We start from the raw sequence: 15,811 nt of genomic DNA, 5'->3' as shown, positions 1-15,811 counted from the left end.
GTTTCCATTTCATAACGATTCCAAGCTAACCAATAAGCAAAAGAGAACACCTTGAAGTATGACACCAAAGGAACACTTGTGGCTTTATTTGAACTTTGAAAAGTCAAATGAATAACGAGAGGCTATTCCTTCACTCAGGTAAGATGCAGACAGTCTAAGAGAAGGGCAGGATGCTTGTTCAGCCAGCGTAATTTTCAATGGTGGCTTTTCAACCCATAGTTAGTCATGAAGTCAACATAATAGGTGGCAATTGCATATTTTCAAAACATAATAAAATGAATGACAATATGTTGTCACAGTACATCACAGAATGCAGTGCGTTGGGAAGGCTTGGCTAGTTATTGAGATCTGCCTCAGCTGGGACTCTGCAAACTGTACTTCAGCCGGCTCTAGGAGCTGGTGCCTTGCTGAGTTCTGCCTCTGAGAGGGCACTAGAGCGGGGCTGAGAGGCTGCAGGAGGAAGATGAGATGTGCTCCTTTCTGTTCTGCTTCCTGCTCCTGTCATCACTGCCCCTCCCCCAGCAATGCATGTTCACAGCCCCTATCCCCCATGTGGCAGTGACAGTTCATTCCAGTGGCAGCAATTATTGCAGCATGCAGTCTTCCTCATTTCCAGAACCAGCCTCATCCTGGTCCCTCAGAAACTCCACTTGGTCAGCGGTCCTTCCTCAGAGGTCTTGTCTGGCTGTATGGTTCCTTCCTCAAGCTTCCAGGTTCTGACAGTCCAGCCTTTTCCTCTAAGCCCCAGTTCTCAGAGAGGAAGCTTCTTCCTACCATTATTACCTCCGTAATACTTCAGTGTAGTGCTAATCAAAGTGTCACGTATGGACAGTGCTAGCCCTTGAAGTGTTTGCTGCTGCCTCACCAGAATGGAAATTGACCACATCACTATGCATACTGTGCAGTTCAACTGACTTCTCTTCATGGGTAGACTTTCTCAAAAAAGAAGTGATGAGTTGATTTACATTCAGGTCAAGCTCCTTCTCACAGACTGCTAGCAAACCATGAGCAGATCAATTACTGAGAGTAACAGAGTCATAGTGATTCCCCCTTGGTTAATGATTCTGTAAGTTATAGTCACTCTTAAAATAACTCCTGCGGTTTCTGTCTTCTAATGGAACACAGACTGATACAGAGGTTCGGTATAGGTGTATTCTGAGTAAATTTTATGTTTTAATTATATACATGCATGTTTGCAAAATGGATTATGATATAAAATGCACCTTGCAGTCACATATGTTGGAAATATATTAGCTGAACAGGCAGATTTAAGAAAAAAGTTTACCTAAATCCAAGTTGCACATATATCTACACTACCTTCCTGTGACACCATATTTTAAATAAAAAATAAATAAATAGAGCAAGAAATAAGTAAGTAAGTAAATAAAGGAACTCAAGGAAAAATATTCAAAGAACTCCATCCAATACAAACTTCCATTTACAAATGAGAAAGACGGTAACAGTAAATGAAAGATAGCTTTCTTTATGTTTTAAAGACTTGGTATATGGCTTCTGTTAGGACCTAGGGAAGTGTGTTAATTTGTATGAGTACATTATGTGGTAAGATTTCAGAACACTTGAAGTAGTTCTGGGTCTTCTTTTATAAAAAGTTCTCTCTGCCAATCATATTAATAGGCAAAGAGTCACTTGTGTTCAGCAATTATAGGAAGAGACTAGTGAGCCAGGCTAATCTTCACTCATTTAAATATCTCATACTAACATAGCAATAACTTTACTTGATAGTGTGCTAACATGTCTGTAAGGTTAATGCCTTCTGGAGTCTACTTCCATGATCAAAGTTAGTGCTATCAATAAAGGGAGTGCTAAACTAAGAAAACAAAGACAACATATAAGCACATCACAGCATTATCACATCACTATACATGAGGCTCATTCCTTTATCTGCCATCACAAAACTACAGAAAACATTATGTTTATTTCACATAAACATACGTACTTTACAGAGTATCTGAAAATTGTGAAAATATACGGCTAAATATTTCATCATTTATTATAGAACTTTTCATACGGTGACCATTCAATCACCCAAACTGGGTCATTTGAGTATAAAGGGGATTAACCCTAAGACAGATGTATGGTTACCCAACTCAGGCAGGCAGTCAGCCTGTCTATTCTTCCAAAGATACATTTACACATCAACTAGCAGAACTATGACATAATGAAGATGAAGTCAACATATAAGTCAAATGAAAAAACAAACAAAACTCAATAGATGAATAATTCTCTAGGCATATTATGCATATGAAAACATAATTTCTGTTAGGTAGGGTTTTGTTCCATGATGTTTCTTTTGGCTTTGCTCAGAACAGTTGGAATTTTTTTTTTTTTTTTAATAAAGCACACATGGCAACCATGAAAATGTGCCTCTTCAATCTTGGATGACTGGGATCATAATTGGCTCAGGTTCCAGCTGCTGTGCTCTAAAGTCCACAGCTGTATTTGCAGGAAGGCCAAGCTGGACAGGTCGTTTGAGCCAATGACTAAGAACCACAGGAATACTAAGGGCAAGCCCATTTCTGGGAACCGTAGGTCTCCTTTGGTGATCAGCTGTGGCTCCAGGACTCCCCAAAAGCCCTAATGAACTTTCATTAGAAAGGCACAGCAGTCTGAGTGTCTCACTCAACCGTCTTCCCTTCCTTCCCTCTTTTCTGCACTCAGGGTCAGACTTACATTGTGTTCTGAAGGCTCTTGCAGCCTCTCTCTGACTCCCTCCCCTTTTCTCTCACAGGCATTTCCCCTTATCAATTTCTTACACATTTAACCTCTTCTTGATGTCTCCTTCTCAGAGGAGCAAGACTAAAACAGTACGAATCTTTACTGACATGCACCTAGTTTACATGTATTTAAAAATTCTTAACTGCCTTATTCCTAAATACAGAAAATGTTTTAAAATGGAGGGCACTTAAATCAGTCATATTTACACTTTGAAACTCTACTTAAAACCCAGAGAAATATATATATTCTGCCTATAGGGTTAAGTCAGTTCCAACTGGGAAAGTTAACAGCATTTGATAAAATTTTAGTATTCAACTTGAATGTACAAGAGGGGGGACCCCCAAAAACATAATTTATTTATTAAAAATTGTAATTTATTCTTTTTTTCAAAACTTTAAACATTTTATAGTTTTGACAATACAAGACAACGTAAGAGAAAAATATACTTGAGATGTAGTTTAACAATTAGTCTTCATATATGACACAAAAACCATAATCCATAAAAAAAACTGATGTGGATATTATTAAATTTAAAATGTCCACTCTGTGAACAATGATGTTCAATAAATGAAATGAACAATGTCTGACCAGGAGAATATATAAGAGGAACACATATCTGAAGAAAGACTTGCATTTGAATTATTCCAAGAATGATTAAAACACCACATTAAGAAACCATACACCCCCAAACAAGTGAAAGGCCAAGATATAACTGGACACCTTACCAGAGAATCTATACATGTATACATTATATATTATTCTTACATGTTTAAGCTTTGGTCACCTTCAAAGCACTCTCCATTTGATGCACTACATCTACCGAGACTTATTTCTACTGCTCAAAACAGTTTCTGAATTCTTCCATTTTGATGCTTCTTAGTGCTTCTGCTGTTTTTTGCTTCACCTCTTCCACATGGGCAAAATGTTTCCCTTTGAGGACTTTTTTTCATCCAGGGAAACAAACAAACAAAAAAAGGGTGCTTGGGGCAAGATCAATGAATAGGGAGGGCAGGGCATGGGGGTCATGCCATTTTTGGTTTAAAACTGATGAACACTCAGCCTGATGTAGGCAGGTGATCTCATAAATCACTGATGATGAAATGGGCAAATGTGTTGAGTCTTCCAAAAAAATTCACTGAAGCCAAATTCAGCCTCTTACAACAACTGCTAGTACATTGATACAGATGGGTTCCTAGAGCACTCACCTAACAGGGGAAGTCTGTACTACAAGGGCCCCACCCTCCAGATGATAATTCTATTCCTTGGGAGGCCCCTCCTTATATTTCAACATGGCAGAGAAAACAGAAGCTATTCTTACACTAGAGATTGATACCTCATAGTCTCATCTATAAAATAAGATGTTTAGATCAATGCATAACTTTTACATTTAAAGATCTATGGTTTTCAAAATTTATTTAATTTGTTTGCATTTACTTTTTAACATTTGCTATCCATTACCATAGGTGCATGATGCTTTGCATTTATTAAGTATGTTTTTAACTGAATCAGAGCATTTCAGCATAGAAAGGGTTCTTAAAGGTACTTAATCCACCCTAGAAGACAAGATGTATCAGGTTCATTTGACCCCAAAACAGAAGAAAATTAGTGCAAGCTACCCAGTCATTTTTCTAACAGTCCATGTAATAATCCATATTTTTGACACCAGAAGTAAGAAGCAGGTGTGGTCTCTCACCTCTTAATACTGGTCCACTACCCTCATTTTTTTTTTTAAACATTTAGGGTATTGTGAAAATCTGAATTGCCTTCTTTTAATTATTTCTGTTGCTGCCTCCATAATTATTTTTCCTCTAAGGTTAGATGGACAAATATATTGTCCACTCCAAAAAAGTTAAAAGAAATATGTTTTCAATCTCTACTAAAGTAAATATTTAAAGTTTTATAATGGAAACAGTGACTACAATAGATAAATTCTGTCAACGTAACCAAAGAAGGAAGTCATTTAGAAATCATGCTAAGATTAGAGCAGACCGGTGAAGTGGACAGCAGTGTGGTTTATCGTAGTTTCAACTTTTAATTAACTAACTGTTTGAGCTTCAGAATGTTACCTACCCTCCCAGGGTTCCTGCTTCCTGAGCTGTGAAATAAGAGAGTTGACAAGATAGCTTATGAAATCCTCCACAGCTAGATTGGTCACATGGATTCTATGTGTACTTCTCTATCACACATGACTAGACTAAACAATATGGTTCATCTACAACTGACTTCATCTTAGATAGTATTAAAGGAAGGAACTCCCCAAACAAACAATTCAACATGAAGAACAACATCTAGTTCTTTTTTCATTTTTTAAGCATGTGTTGTAACTAGGGACAATTTGAAAAAGAACTGGTATAGTTTAAACAAAAAAACACGTTCGAAACAAATGTTCTATTGACAGGCCCTCTTACAGCCTTCTACAGAGCCACTCAGGACTTGGGGATTAAAAGTTTTCTTGTTCCATTCAGTTTGTTTAGGGACAGAGTGAAGCAGAACTAGTGACAAAGTGTTTCCTGTTCTGATGACAGAGGGCCAGGCTGGCTGTATGAAAGCTATAATAGGTCATATCTTGGAGATCTAGGGGAAAGGGTAAAAAAGTGCTCCTGGCTCTCACTAGCTTTCCTTGCTCACCATCAAAGCCCTTCACCAATGGAACGCAACATGAATTCCAGACCTTGACCTCAGTGAGCAAGTTGGCATTCCCATGAAGCACAGCTCTACCATGTCAACCAAAATTTCAGGCAAAGCCATCTCTTCTCCCAAGATAATAAAGTTTTAAGTATAAAAGCTTTCCAGCCATTCTTTCCATGTTCTTTCCAAAAGAAGGAAGTTTGAAAACTTCCGAAATAAGCAGTTTCCATCACATTTATTTACCCAAGTTGAGAATTTCTTCATGCTCAAAAAGCCTGCAGAATGAAGTTCGTCCTTTTCAATCTATTCAAATGGCCTCTGGGGCATATGCTCTTATTAAGTGAAAATTAAGTGTAGTTACCAAAGGAAGAAGACGAGTGAAAAGAATATTTCCTTTAGAAAAACATGATATTGGGAAACAGTTGCTCTTGATAATAGAATTTGCCACAGGCAGGCGATACCTTATAACTCAGACTTGAAAATTAAAGTTATTTGCAATTTTCACATCAATATTTACATGAAAATTTACTAGTAAGGCATGCCACTTGGCACAATGCCTTATTCTGGAAAATTTTTCTGAACTAAATAAAGATAACATATATATATAACTTAAAAGGTTAATAATATTAAATATTAAAAATAATTTCCCATTTTCTGCACATAAGTCACTATTGTTAATATGTACACGACTAAGAGAAGATAAGTCTTCATGAGTCTTCACTTTAAGCAGCCTAATTGTTAGAAGTGACATTAAGCATTGAAATAACCAAGAAGACTACGGGAGCCTCAGAGAACTGCTTTCAGAGATAAAGGTGCCTCACTCAGTTCATGCAGGAATTGCAAAGCAGAAGGGGAAACACAATCTACAAAAGGAACTGAATTCTCTACCAGCAGTTGATGTTACCCTGTTAATAACTATGAAGACACTAAAATATAATTCTATGGGTGAAGACTTCAATGATAGCACACATTACAACTGATTTTTTCAAGTTGTGTGATGTGGAAACTAACTTCTTTCAAAGCCTCTGATGGATTTTTTTTTAAGGCTACTAAGCCCACAAGTAATAAATAAACAACTAGAGTGGTCAGAGGACTTAGCAACATCTTTCAGTGGAAAAACAAATTATTTTCAGAAGTATTTTAGGTATCTGACTAAAAGTTACTTACTATAAAGAATAAATGCAAATATTTTTGTATGTCAAAAAATGCACAAATAATTCTTAAGAAGCCTGTTATGACTGTTTAAAATATTACTACTGTCACAGAGGAAAAAAAAGATTTATTCTTATGGTTACATAAAAATAATATGAAATAACTTGACAGATCATACCTTTTTCAGGAACCGGACTCCATAGGTAAATACATAAAGGTAAAATGAAAATCTCCACCTGTAGAAGGTTAAAAAAAATTCTATGACATTCAGTTTATATATTTCACTGCATATTCTGAAATATGTGAGTGAAAAAGTCTGTTAAATTTGTCCCCCAACCCCATTCCTGCCCCCACCTGAGATTAAATGTAATGAGCAATTTCAGTGCTAGCTGAACACATATAATCATGTGCAAATATTTTAAATATTAATAATTATATTCACAACTTAAATTTCCTTTTACTTAGATAATTCCCTTTCACTTAGATAACATATGTGCCTATTTGCTCAGCTTCTCTTTCCCCAACATGTGAATTTCCTCTTGTTAATCATTCATGAAGGAACATATTTCAACAATATGAAGATATATAAGATAGTTTTGAATTCTGTCTGATTCAGATATTAACTTGACTTAACTGAAGCCCATACTTGTTTTAAAAATAAAAACCTTAATATTTTTAAATCAGGTAAGATATTTTTCTTCATTTATCTTTTATAGATATTTACCAACATCTTTATGGATGTTACTAAATGAAGGAATACATCTGATATCTAAATCATTCATTTGATGTACAACATAATGACAATCTTATACCGTCCCAAACTGTAGATCTAGCTGTTAAGACTTTCCTTTTTCAGTGAGAAAAAACTTTTAAGTTTCCTTCCATCTTAAATGATTTATTTTAATGTTTAAGTCTTTTAAAATACGACTTTATTTATATAGAGTTGATATAAATTAGATACTACAAAAGCACTCTTATCCTAGTACTCAATTCCTAATTTCATTTCTTATATTTTCTGAGTGTGAATAGCTGTGCCCTTAAAAGCTGGCTGGATTTCACTAAATGGCATTGCTCAGATTATGTTATTAATGGTGTGAAAGGTACTGTGAGTTATAAGTTGTGAATTAGCTCAGAGGAGAAAGTGACTAGTCAGCTTCAATTTGTCAGGAAGCAAATTGCTTTTTTGTGTTTGCAAGCCATGTAAAAATCTCAAATACAGTGTTTTAGAATATTATTCAAGTTATAGACAAATTTCAAGGAAGAAATGACAGCTACATTCAAGTAAGAGGCAGAGTGAGACCCAACAGCAGACACAAGTGTCCCTCAGAGTTTTGTTCCTGGGTTGAGTTACTCTTCAAACATTCTGAAATTAAAGTCAGAACTAATATTTAGAGAAGAGCTTAAAACCTCAAGTTGGAAATCTTCAAGTAATAATCCATAAAACCTCAATGCAGTAAGAAACAATAAAAACTGATGGGAGCAGTAAATATTCAACGAAAGCTTCCAAATAATGTAGAGAAGCAATTATTCTAAAACCTCATACAAATGCTCTATTGTAAGTAGAGGTGGTTCACTTAGTTACTGCAGAATCAAAATCAAGGACTTAATTTTGGCTTTTTTTGAGTTTTTAAAAATTTAAGTATAGTTAGTACACAATCTTATATTGATTATATTAGTTGCAGGTGTACAATCGATAGATGGACGAATAAAGAAGGTGTGATGTATATCTTGGTACACACACACAATACACAATGGAATACTGCGGAGCAATAACAAAGAATGAATTCTTTCCATTTGCAACAACATAGATGAATCTCAGGCAGAGAAGAAGTTAATTTAACCTAATTTAACTTAATTTATCTCTCTCCATTATCATATTTTTGTTGCTTTGGGTGAGAGTGTGTCTTTCTTTCTGTTCAGGTGTACATATTCTAGATCAGAAGACAAGAACAGGAATGGCTTCAAGGGCATGTAACTTGTGCAAGTCACACAGGGTCCCATGCTTGGTTTAATGCGTTGCTCTCACTATCTTGAAATAATTGTGGAACAAAGGGCCCCATTTTATTTTGCACTGAGCCCTGCAAATTACGTATCTGGTTCTGTTGAAGACACATACATTCTCCAGGCATAAGACAGATCTGTTAATATCCCTTGACTTCAGTTCCATCTCTATAATGGGAAAGTAAGTTTATATTATACTGCTTTTGATATTATATTGGTGGCCAAGGATGTAATAGCACAAGTAATCTCTACTTCTCTCTAGTCCCTCTCAATCCCTATCGTATTAATCCAATTTACTTCATGGATTTTGAAGGTCACTTTTCTGGCCCCTGAAAACAACTGAACTTGAAACTTAAGTAATTCATAGCAGCTGCTTTAGCTCTAAGACTTTTATTAATAGGCAGTGATCGGGCAGTTTTTATGTAAAATAAAAGTTTTATGAAAGTCACTGGAATTCCTACAATAACTTATGTATCTATATTTTTATATCATGACCAAAATGACCAAGTTTTCATTAGACATAGGTTCTATTACAGAATAACAGATGGCTTCCATCATTTGAATAACAACTTGTGATGAAGATTTACACAGAAGTTTATTTCCATAAAATATCTGCAGAAAGCAAAAATTTCAAGCATTTTGCCATATACAGAAAGTAGTTTTTAAAATCTGTATAGTTTCATATAAGTTAAAGTTTTAAATGGTGTCTAACTAGCTACCAGCCCCTGATAAAGCCTCTCCCAACCTCCCACAAAACTATCTACAAAAAGAAAGGTAAATAAAGGTGTGTGCAACCACAAAAAGGAGGGAATGACCTTCAACCTATTCCAAGAATTAGAGAAAAAATTTACAGCAGAAAAAAAGAATAAATTAGATTTTTAAAATGTAATAAAAAGCAACAAGAAACAAGCTATGGGTCTTGAAGGAAGTAGGACAATTTTTTTTATCTTCCTTTCTCTACTTCCTGTCATCTTGCACAGAAACACAGATATCTGTATCATTCAGAAACCCAGCCAGCCTTCTGTCATGAATTATGTTTTTTGAGACAGCAGGAGAAACCCTCCACCCCATCAACTAGTGACTGCTACTTTCAAACAATGAGTGGGAAAGGGAAGTATTTAGCATCCTAGGAGATTCAGTTGCAGAAAAGCAGATTACGGACATGATGATATGGTGTTGTTGCATTCTGGGTATTGGGTTCTTATATAATCTATATACAGAGTAACAAAGAACAAGACATTGGAGAGAGATGCTTTACATAAAACTTTTAGACCATTGAGAATCAGCAGGGCTTTTAACCTGCTACAAGATCTAAAGAGGACTTTTACTGTCAAACAGGGACAGAGAATTAGGCCAAGAGCAACCCAGGTATCCTTTCTGTGAGCAGGTCTAGATGGATTATTTCCAAATTCAGGAATAATGAAAATAACAGCTAAGTATCAACATAGGTCTACTAAGAAGTACTGCATTAGTATGTAAAGAAATGAACATGCTAAAGATTCAAAGGAAGAACCATCTCCTAAAAATGACTTCCTAAAGGAATCAGAAGTGAATTTTAGAAAAGTACTTAGCATTGTTAACATGATATAAGAAGAAATGTCCCTGGAAATCAAAATTAGAAAACCATAAATCAATAAAAAATTATTGGGCAAGATAAAAAGATATTATAGGTGATATAAAGAAGCTAAAGTCAAGTGACAGACTATTACCCAAATGGATGGGGGAAGTACGATAGAAACATACTGGGTAAAATTAAATCCTTGGTGTAAAATATAAACACCCACATAAGGCTGGAGAAAAGAACCAATAGATGAAAGAACACCCTAGATCTGGAGGACCAGAAAAACCAATCCTAATTATAGTCGTTTCTGAGAAAACACAAGTGAAGAACTTATGTAGAAATAATAATCAGAGACACAATTTTAAAAACCTGAACTGAAAAAAAAGGACTAAATTGTATGCCAAAGAAGCTACTATTTAAAACCACACTCTGACAAAAATTTTGAGTCCTAGAGTTAAAACTAAGAAAAAGTCCTCTGGTATTCAGGCATTCAAAGAAGTTAACACACAAACAAAATGAAAATAAGTTATCATTAAAGGAACAAGTGTCCAGTTGGTCTTAAATTTCTCCTGTGTATTGCTAAATTACAGAAGGAAGTCAAACTGTCTTTCACTTGTAAAGGGATATGAGAAATAGTCTCCCATATTTAAAGGCTCTGAAAATACATTACTCATTAGCTTTTCCTAAAAAATTACTTAGGCCAATTACAACCACTGAGATACAGATAAAAATTAAGAATTCAAAAAGTATAATTTTAGAATAAAAAGACTCTGGTTAGCAACATAAATCATTGCCCTATATTTCACTGTCAAATTAAATGTTATTGTTCTTGAGGGATACTTTAATATAAAATATGTAATCCTCAGATTATATTAATGAAAACAGGAATGAAGGGGGAAGCATTAAATTTATTCTTTTTTTAATAGTTAATTTTTTATTATATTTTTTCTATTACCATTTATCCCCCTCTATACCCTCTCCCGCCTCCACACCCCACTCCTGGCCACAATCACCACACTGTTGTCTGTGTCCACAAGTCCTTTTTTCCTTTTTGCTCAGTCCCTCCACACCCCCCCCAACTTCTCCCCATAGCTGTCAGCCTGCTCTCTATCTATGGGTCTGCCTCTATTTTGTTTGTTAGTTCAGTGTGTTCATTAGATTCCACATATGAGTGAAGTAAATTCATTCTTTTACAGAGAAATTTCAAAAGACATTGTTGTTATGATAAGAAATACAGTTAAAGAATGTTCCTTTAAAAATGTATAGATGTCTCCTGGTTAAAGATGGCAAGTTCAATGCAAGAATTTACCTCTGTGCTTCTATGAATGGAGCACTAAACAAGCAGAAGAGGGATTTTGTTGGGAAAGCATAAACTCATAAGGACACGAAAAACAGGAGTGAGGACACCCACGCCATTCTGGAGACGGAAGCAGAAAGTGAATGTCAGCCTGGTTAGCAGAAGGAGGAGCTGGATCCTGAGCTGTTGGAGGAGGTGCTCAAAAGCACTGTACAATCCTAGAAAGACTCCAAGTGAGGAACCGACTCTGCAAAGTAGGAACCTTTATTGGAAGCAGAGGCAGAGGGACTAGGTTGCCCAAGGTCACACTGTTGCAAGTGGGAAAACCAGGACAGAAACCTAGTATAGCAGTAAATTTAGAGCTCGCTCTCAGGTTCCCCAAAATTAGAGTGCACTTCTTTGCCTAGAGAAGTCAGTATGTTCCAGTACATTTGTTTGGACATGAAAACCTTTTATATTCATCAAACCTGAAAAATTAAATGGAAAGGCAGTAAAAACTGCCACCCACTGAATCTGGTTTATTGTCCTTATACGACAAGCCTGAAAGGGCTCTTTGTTTAAATCAAGACAAATAAAATGTGCCATAAAAAGGCAGGAAATCAGACAGTTAAAGTCTTGTGTCTTGCTACCAGGTATCACCCAAATGGTACAGGGATCCTAATCTCTAGAAATGGTGGAAGCAGGGGGCAAACATCCAGAGCAGCACCCTGAACTCAACTCAGAAAACCATTCTAGAGAGAGCAGGGTAAGCCCATGAGGCTTTTTTATTTACGTTTCTAAAGAGCTTCTTCAGTGCCAGGTGCTATTCTAAGCACTGTACAAATAGGAAGTTACTTAGTGAAACTATTCCACACAACAAGGCTGGCACTATTGTTATTATTTCTGTCTATTTTTTCCACATGAGGAAAGAAACACAGGAGCAGTTTGCCAACTAAATGTTACATAGCTGTTAAGGGTGAGAGCCAGGACTGGAAACTAGGCCATCTGGTTCCAGCATCCCAGCTCTTAACCATTAAGTGGTGTTGCATCTTTCTGGTTTTATACACCTGAAAATTAAAGACAATGTACTCAGCTGAAACAGTGTTTCTAACCGAGGAAGCATGAACGGGCACCACATAATAATAGTCTCTGTCTTGATGAACAGGAACTGGCCGCTTGCAAAACTGGAAATTGGGAGGGACTGCACTGGTTCTTTTTTCAATACCATGGCAGTTAAAACAATACTGAGCCTGTCAGCTAAAGTCAACAGTAATACCCAGGGGTTCTCTTCCATCTTCTTCACTTGCTGAAGGCTCAGCTTTTCTCTGTTTCAGAACCAACAGATTTACAAAGTCACTGAGGTTGGAGGTAGGTCAAACCTATTCACTTTCCATTCTCAGGTCAAATGTGGACTTAATTTTAAGAAAAAGCCCTCACTAAATCATGATTTTAAAAATAGATTAAGCACTTACATAAAGTTTGGTAACATGCATAACAATGTTATTTGTGTGTGTGTGTGTGTGTGTAAATCAGGATAGAGATTTACCTCTGGAGGGTAGAGGAGACTGGTAAGGGGTATTCAGGAAGCTTCAGTGGGTTCTGTAATATTTAAGTCCTTTAAAACAGGATTAAGTAGAGCTGGGTGTGTCTTTGTTATATTAGTCCCTGCATTCTAAAATTTTTTTATTACAAAAAATAGTGTGAATAAAAAAATATAGTCACTAAAAACATATTAAATGGCTATGTCTTTTCCTCCTCTCACACCTAGAAACCACGAATGACTTGTTCTTTAAGCAATCACTTAAGCATCTTTTCCAAAGCATCATAATTAATTTTATTCTTTTCCTGTCATTACATCCATGCATTTAAGGCTAAATTGCCTTTGGAAGTGTTTCAGATATCGTTATGCATTTTATACTCGGTTCTAATCTACGGTGCTCAGTTTCTTAAATTTAACTACTTTGATTTGGAAAATGCGGTCTTTTTATGCTTTGTCCATATCTTGATTCTTTCTTTAATTCTTTATTGGGACTCCTCCTTTTGTCTCCTTGTCAAGCACCCAAACCGGTAGAATCCAGCGTTGCTGGTATCTGTCCCTTCTCATCAGTCTATCCAACACCAGCCCCAGTTTCCCACAATCTACTGAAACAACATCTGCTAAAACTCAAAGTCCACAAATTACACTTCTGTTAGGTCACTCTACCTATAAACTACCTCTCATTACTCCTAGAGTCCCCCTGAATATACACTAAACTTATAACTGTGAGCTAAAATTCCATTTATACTCAAGGTTGAATGTCCATGATTTGTGAAAATCAGAAAAAAATAAGTGATCCTTTTTACAACTAACACTTGCCTACAGCAAGGGGACAAAAAGGAATAAAAGCAAGATTTCTTTCTTGTTGCCAAAAATAAATTTAGTCAGTATGACTTTGGAGTCTACACTTGCAGATGTCACATTCTTAAGTGTGTGGTCGAGGCAAAAGCAGGCAAATATTTATTATCATCTAGGTCAAACTAACATTATGTGTCCCTTGAACATCAAGTGCTTTCACAGTCTCTATGTAATTTGTTTTTTCTTATCTGAAAGCAGACTGAAGAGTTATTTGTTCAGCACTGGTGCTATGATTGCATGGGAAATAATAAAACAGCAACTCATGATACTTAGGTTTTCAAAATGCACATACTTTTGATTTTAAGAAAGAAATTAATCCCACCCCCAGCCCCTATGCTGTCCTGTTTGGTGGCAGTTTTCAGCCACAGGCTCCACTCCGTGTCTCATAACTGGATGCGAGACTGAGCAGCAGAACTTTGACAGAGATATGGGTGGAGACCTTCACTTATCTCTAAATCCTGCCTACAACTAGTATAAAATATCTTTGTCCTCATCTGAAAATGTGGACCAAGGGTTCTTAGAATTCAAGGAGAAATGAAAAAAACATTAAAAACAAAGAGAGATGGACAAAAGTGGGTTCTAGGTTGCTGACTAGCCTCATTTTTAATTTACTCACCCTGACACACCAGTCTCACCATGCAAACATTTACATTCATGTCTCACTTCCTGGGATGTATTTTTAAATCCTTCTTTCCCTGGCCACACTCATTCCCCTCTCATCATGCCCCGGCTCTTTCAGCCTCTTAACCCTCACACTCTCCTCCTGGACCTTTCAGTTGTCTGTGAAGAATATACATTTGTACATGTAGATGTAGAAGTTTATGTATGTGTGTATGTGTATGCATGCATTATACATATAAGTTAAATCCATAAATGCCAAAGATCTTCCAACTGGAGACAAATATAAGTACATAGGTTTCTGACCTAATATCTAATACTTGGGAGGATGATACCCATACTCTTTCTTCTTATAGGGAAAGGGATATAATCAGACTGACAATTGTCATCACCGAGGTTTCTCCCCCAAAAGTCAGTCAACACATACTTTTTCATAAGGGAATAAGCCATTTCATAAAATTGAATCCAGTTACGACACACACAATGAAATTCTTGACTGACTGGCTGAAGTCATGTGTGCTGCATGCTGATTGGAAAAGCAATGAGTTGCCTACACACCAACTATATTCATACTGCAGTTCTTCATGCACATGTTTTCACTGAACATAGGGACCCAAGGAGACTGAGTTGCCCACTTAATTTTTTTATCATTTAAATGTTTATAAGAGCTTATCTGAGCTAAGCTGATAACATATGCTGTGGAGCATGATCTCAAATGCTTCCCTGAGCTGCACACTTTTAAAGCAGCATTCTGATGTCTTCTACCAGTCAGTCTTACATACTAACTTTTAAAGATACACAGCAAGTCCTCACTTAACATTATTGGTAGGTTCTGCAACTTTCAGTGAAATGATGTATAATGAAACCAGTTCTGCACAGGCTAACTGATACAAATAAGAGCTAAGTTTCTACATCATGTCATCATTAAAACAAAGCAATGTTGAATGAAATGATGTTATTTGAGGACCTGCTGTACTTAGAAAATAATAAGCAATATGAAACAATGGGATAAACATGAGATCGCCAATCAGGAAACATTATAATCATCCTCTGACACTCTTAGGGTGATCTTGGGCAAGTTTAAGTCTCTCCTCTGGGGAAGCAATCAGACCTTTAAGGTCTCTTTCAACTCTTCGACTGTGAGTCTAAGTCACACTTTCATCCTGCAGTATCTGACAAACTGGCCATTCTGTTTCGCTTGAATCCCTGCTACTTTGCCCTTGCCCTCTTTTGTCCCAACTCTGCCTCTCCTGCCTTTTGCAGACACTTTTGCTTTTCTGGGATGTCAGTGACACCCAAGGTTCCAGCCTCCTTCCCACCTCACATGCTCGTTCTAGGTGACCTCACCCAGTCCCTGCATGCTGTGCAGTCACTGTCTCTAACCTGCTTTCATAACCCTGGATACCCAAACGCCAGAACACTTCACCGGCATAGGCACGTTGGA

At 36.6% G+C, this 15,811-nt stretch overlaps 1 protein-coding gene across 3 annotated transcripts in view; it reads right to left on the bottom strand.

The window, feature by feature from the left end:
• CERS6 (ceramide synthase 6) overlaps positions 1 to 15,811 on the bottom strand; it is a 288,817-nt gene that overhangs the window by 124,234 nt on the left and 148,772 nt on the right. For all 3 annotated transcript variants that reach the window (XM_090280493.1, XM_090280496.1, XM_090280500.1), the window contains exon 4: positions 6,695 to 6,752. In XM_090280493.1, the coding sequence (XP_090136619.1) occupies positions 6,695 to 6,752 (58 nt within the window). The remainder of the gene's footprint in view (positions 1 to 6,694; positions 6,753 to 15,811) is intronic.

The sequence above is a fragment of the Furipterus horrens genome, unplaced genomic scaffold (genome assembly GCF_987537825.1).
Source record: "Furipterus horrens unplaced genomic scaffold, mFurHor1.1.pri manual_scaffold_1, whole genome shotgun sequence".
Taxonomy (NCBI): domain Eukaryota; kingdom Metazoa; phylum Chordata; class Mammalia; order Chiroptera; family Furipteridae; genus Furipterus; species Furipterus horrens.
Note: the sequence above shows the minus strand (reverse complement) of the source record. Positions and strands in the feature narration are given on the sequence as shown.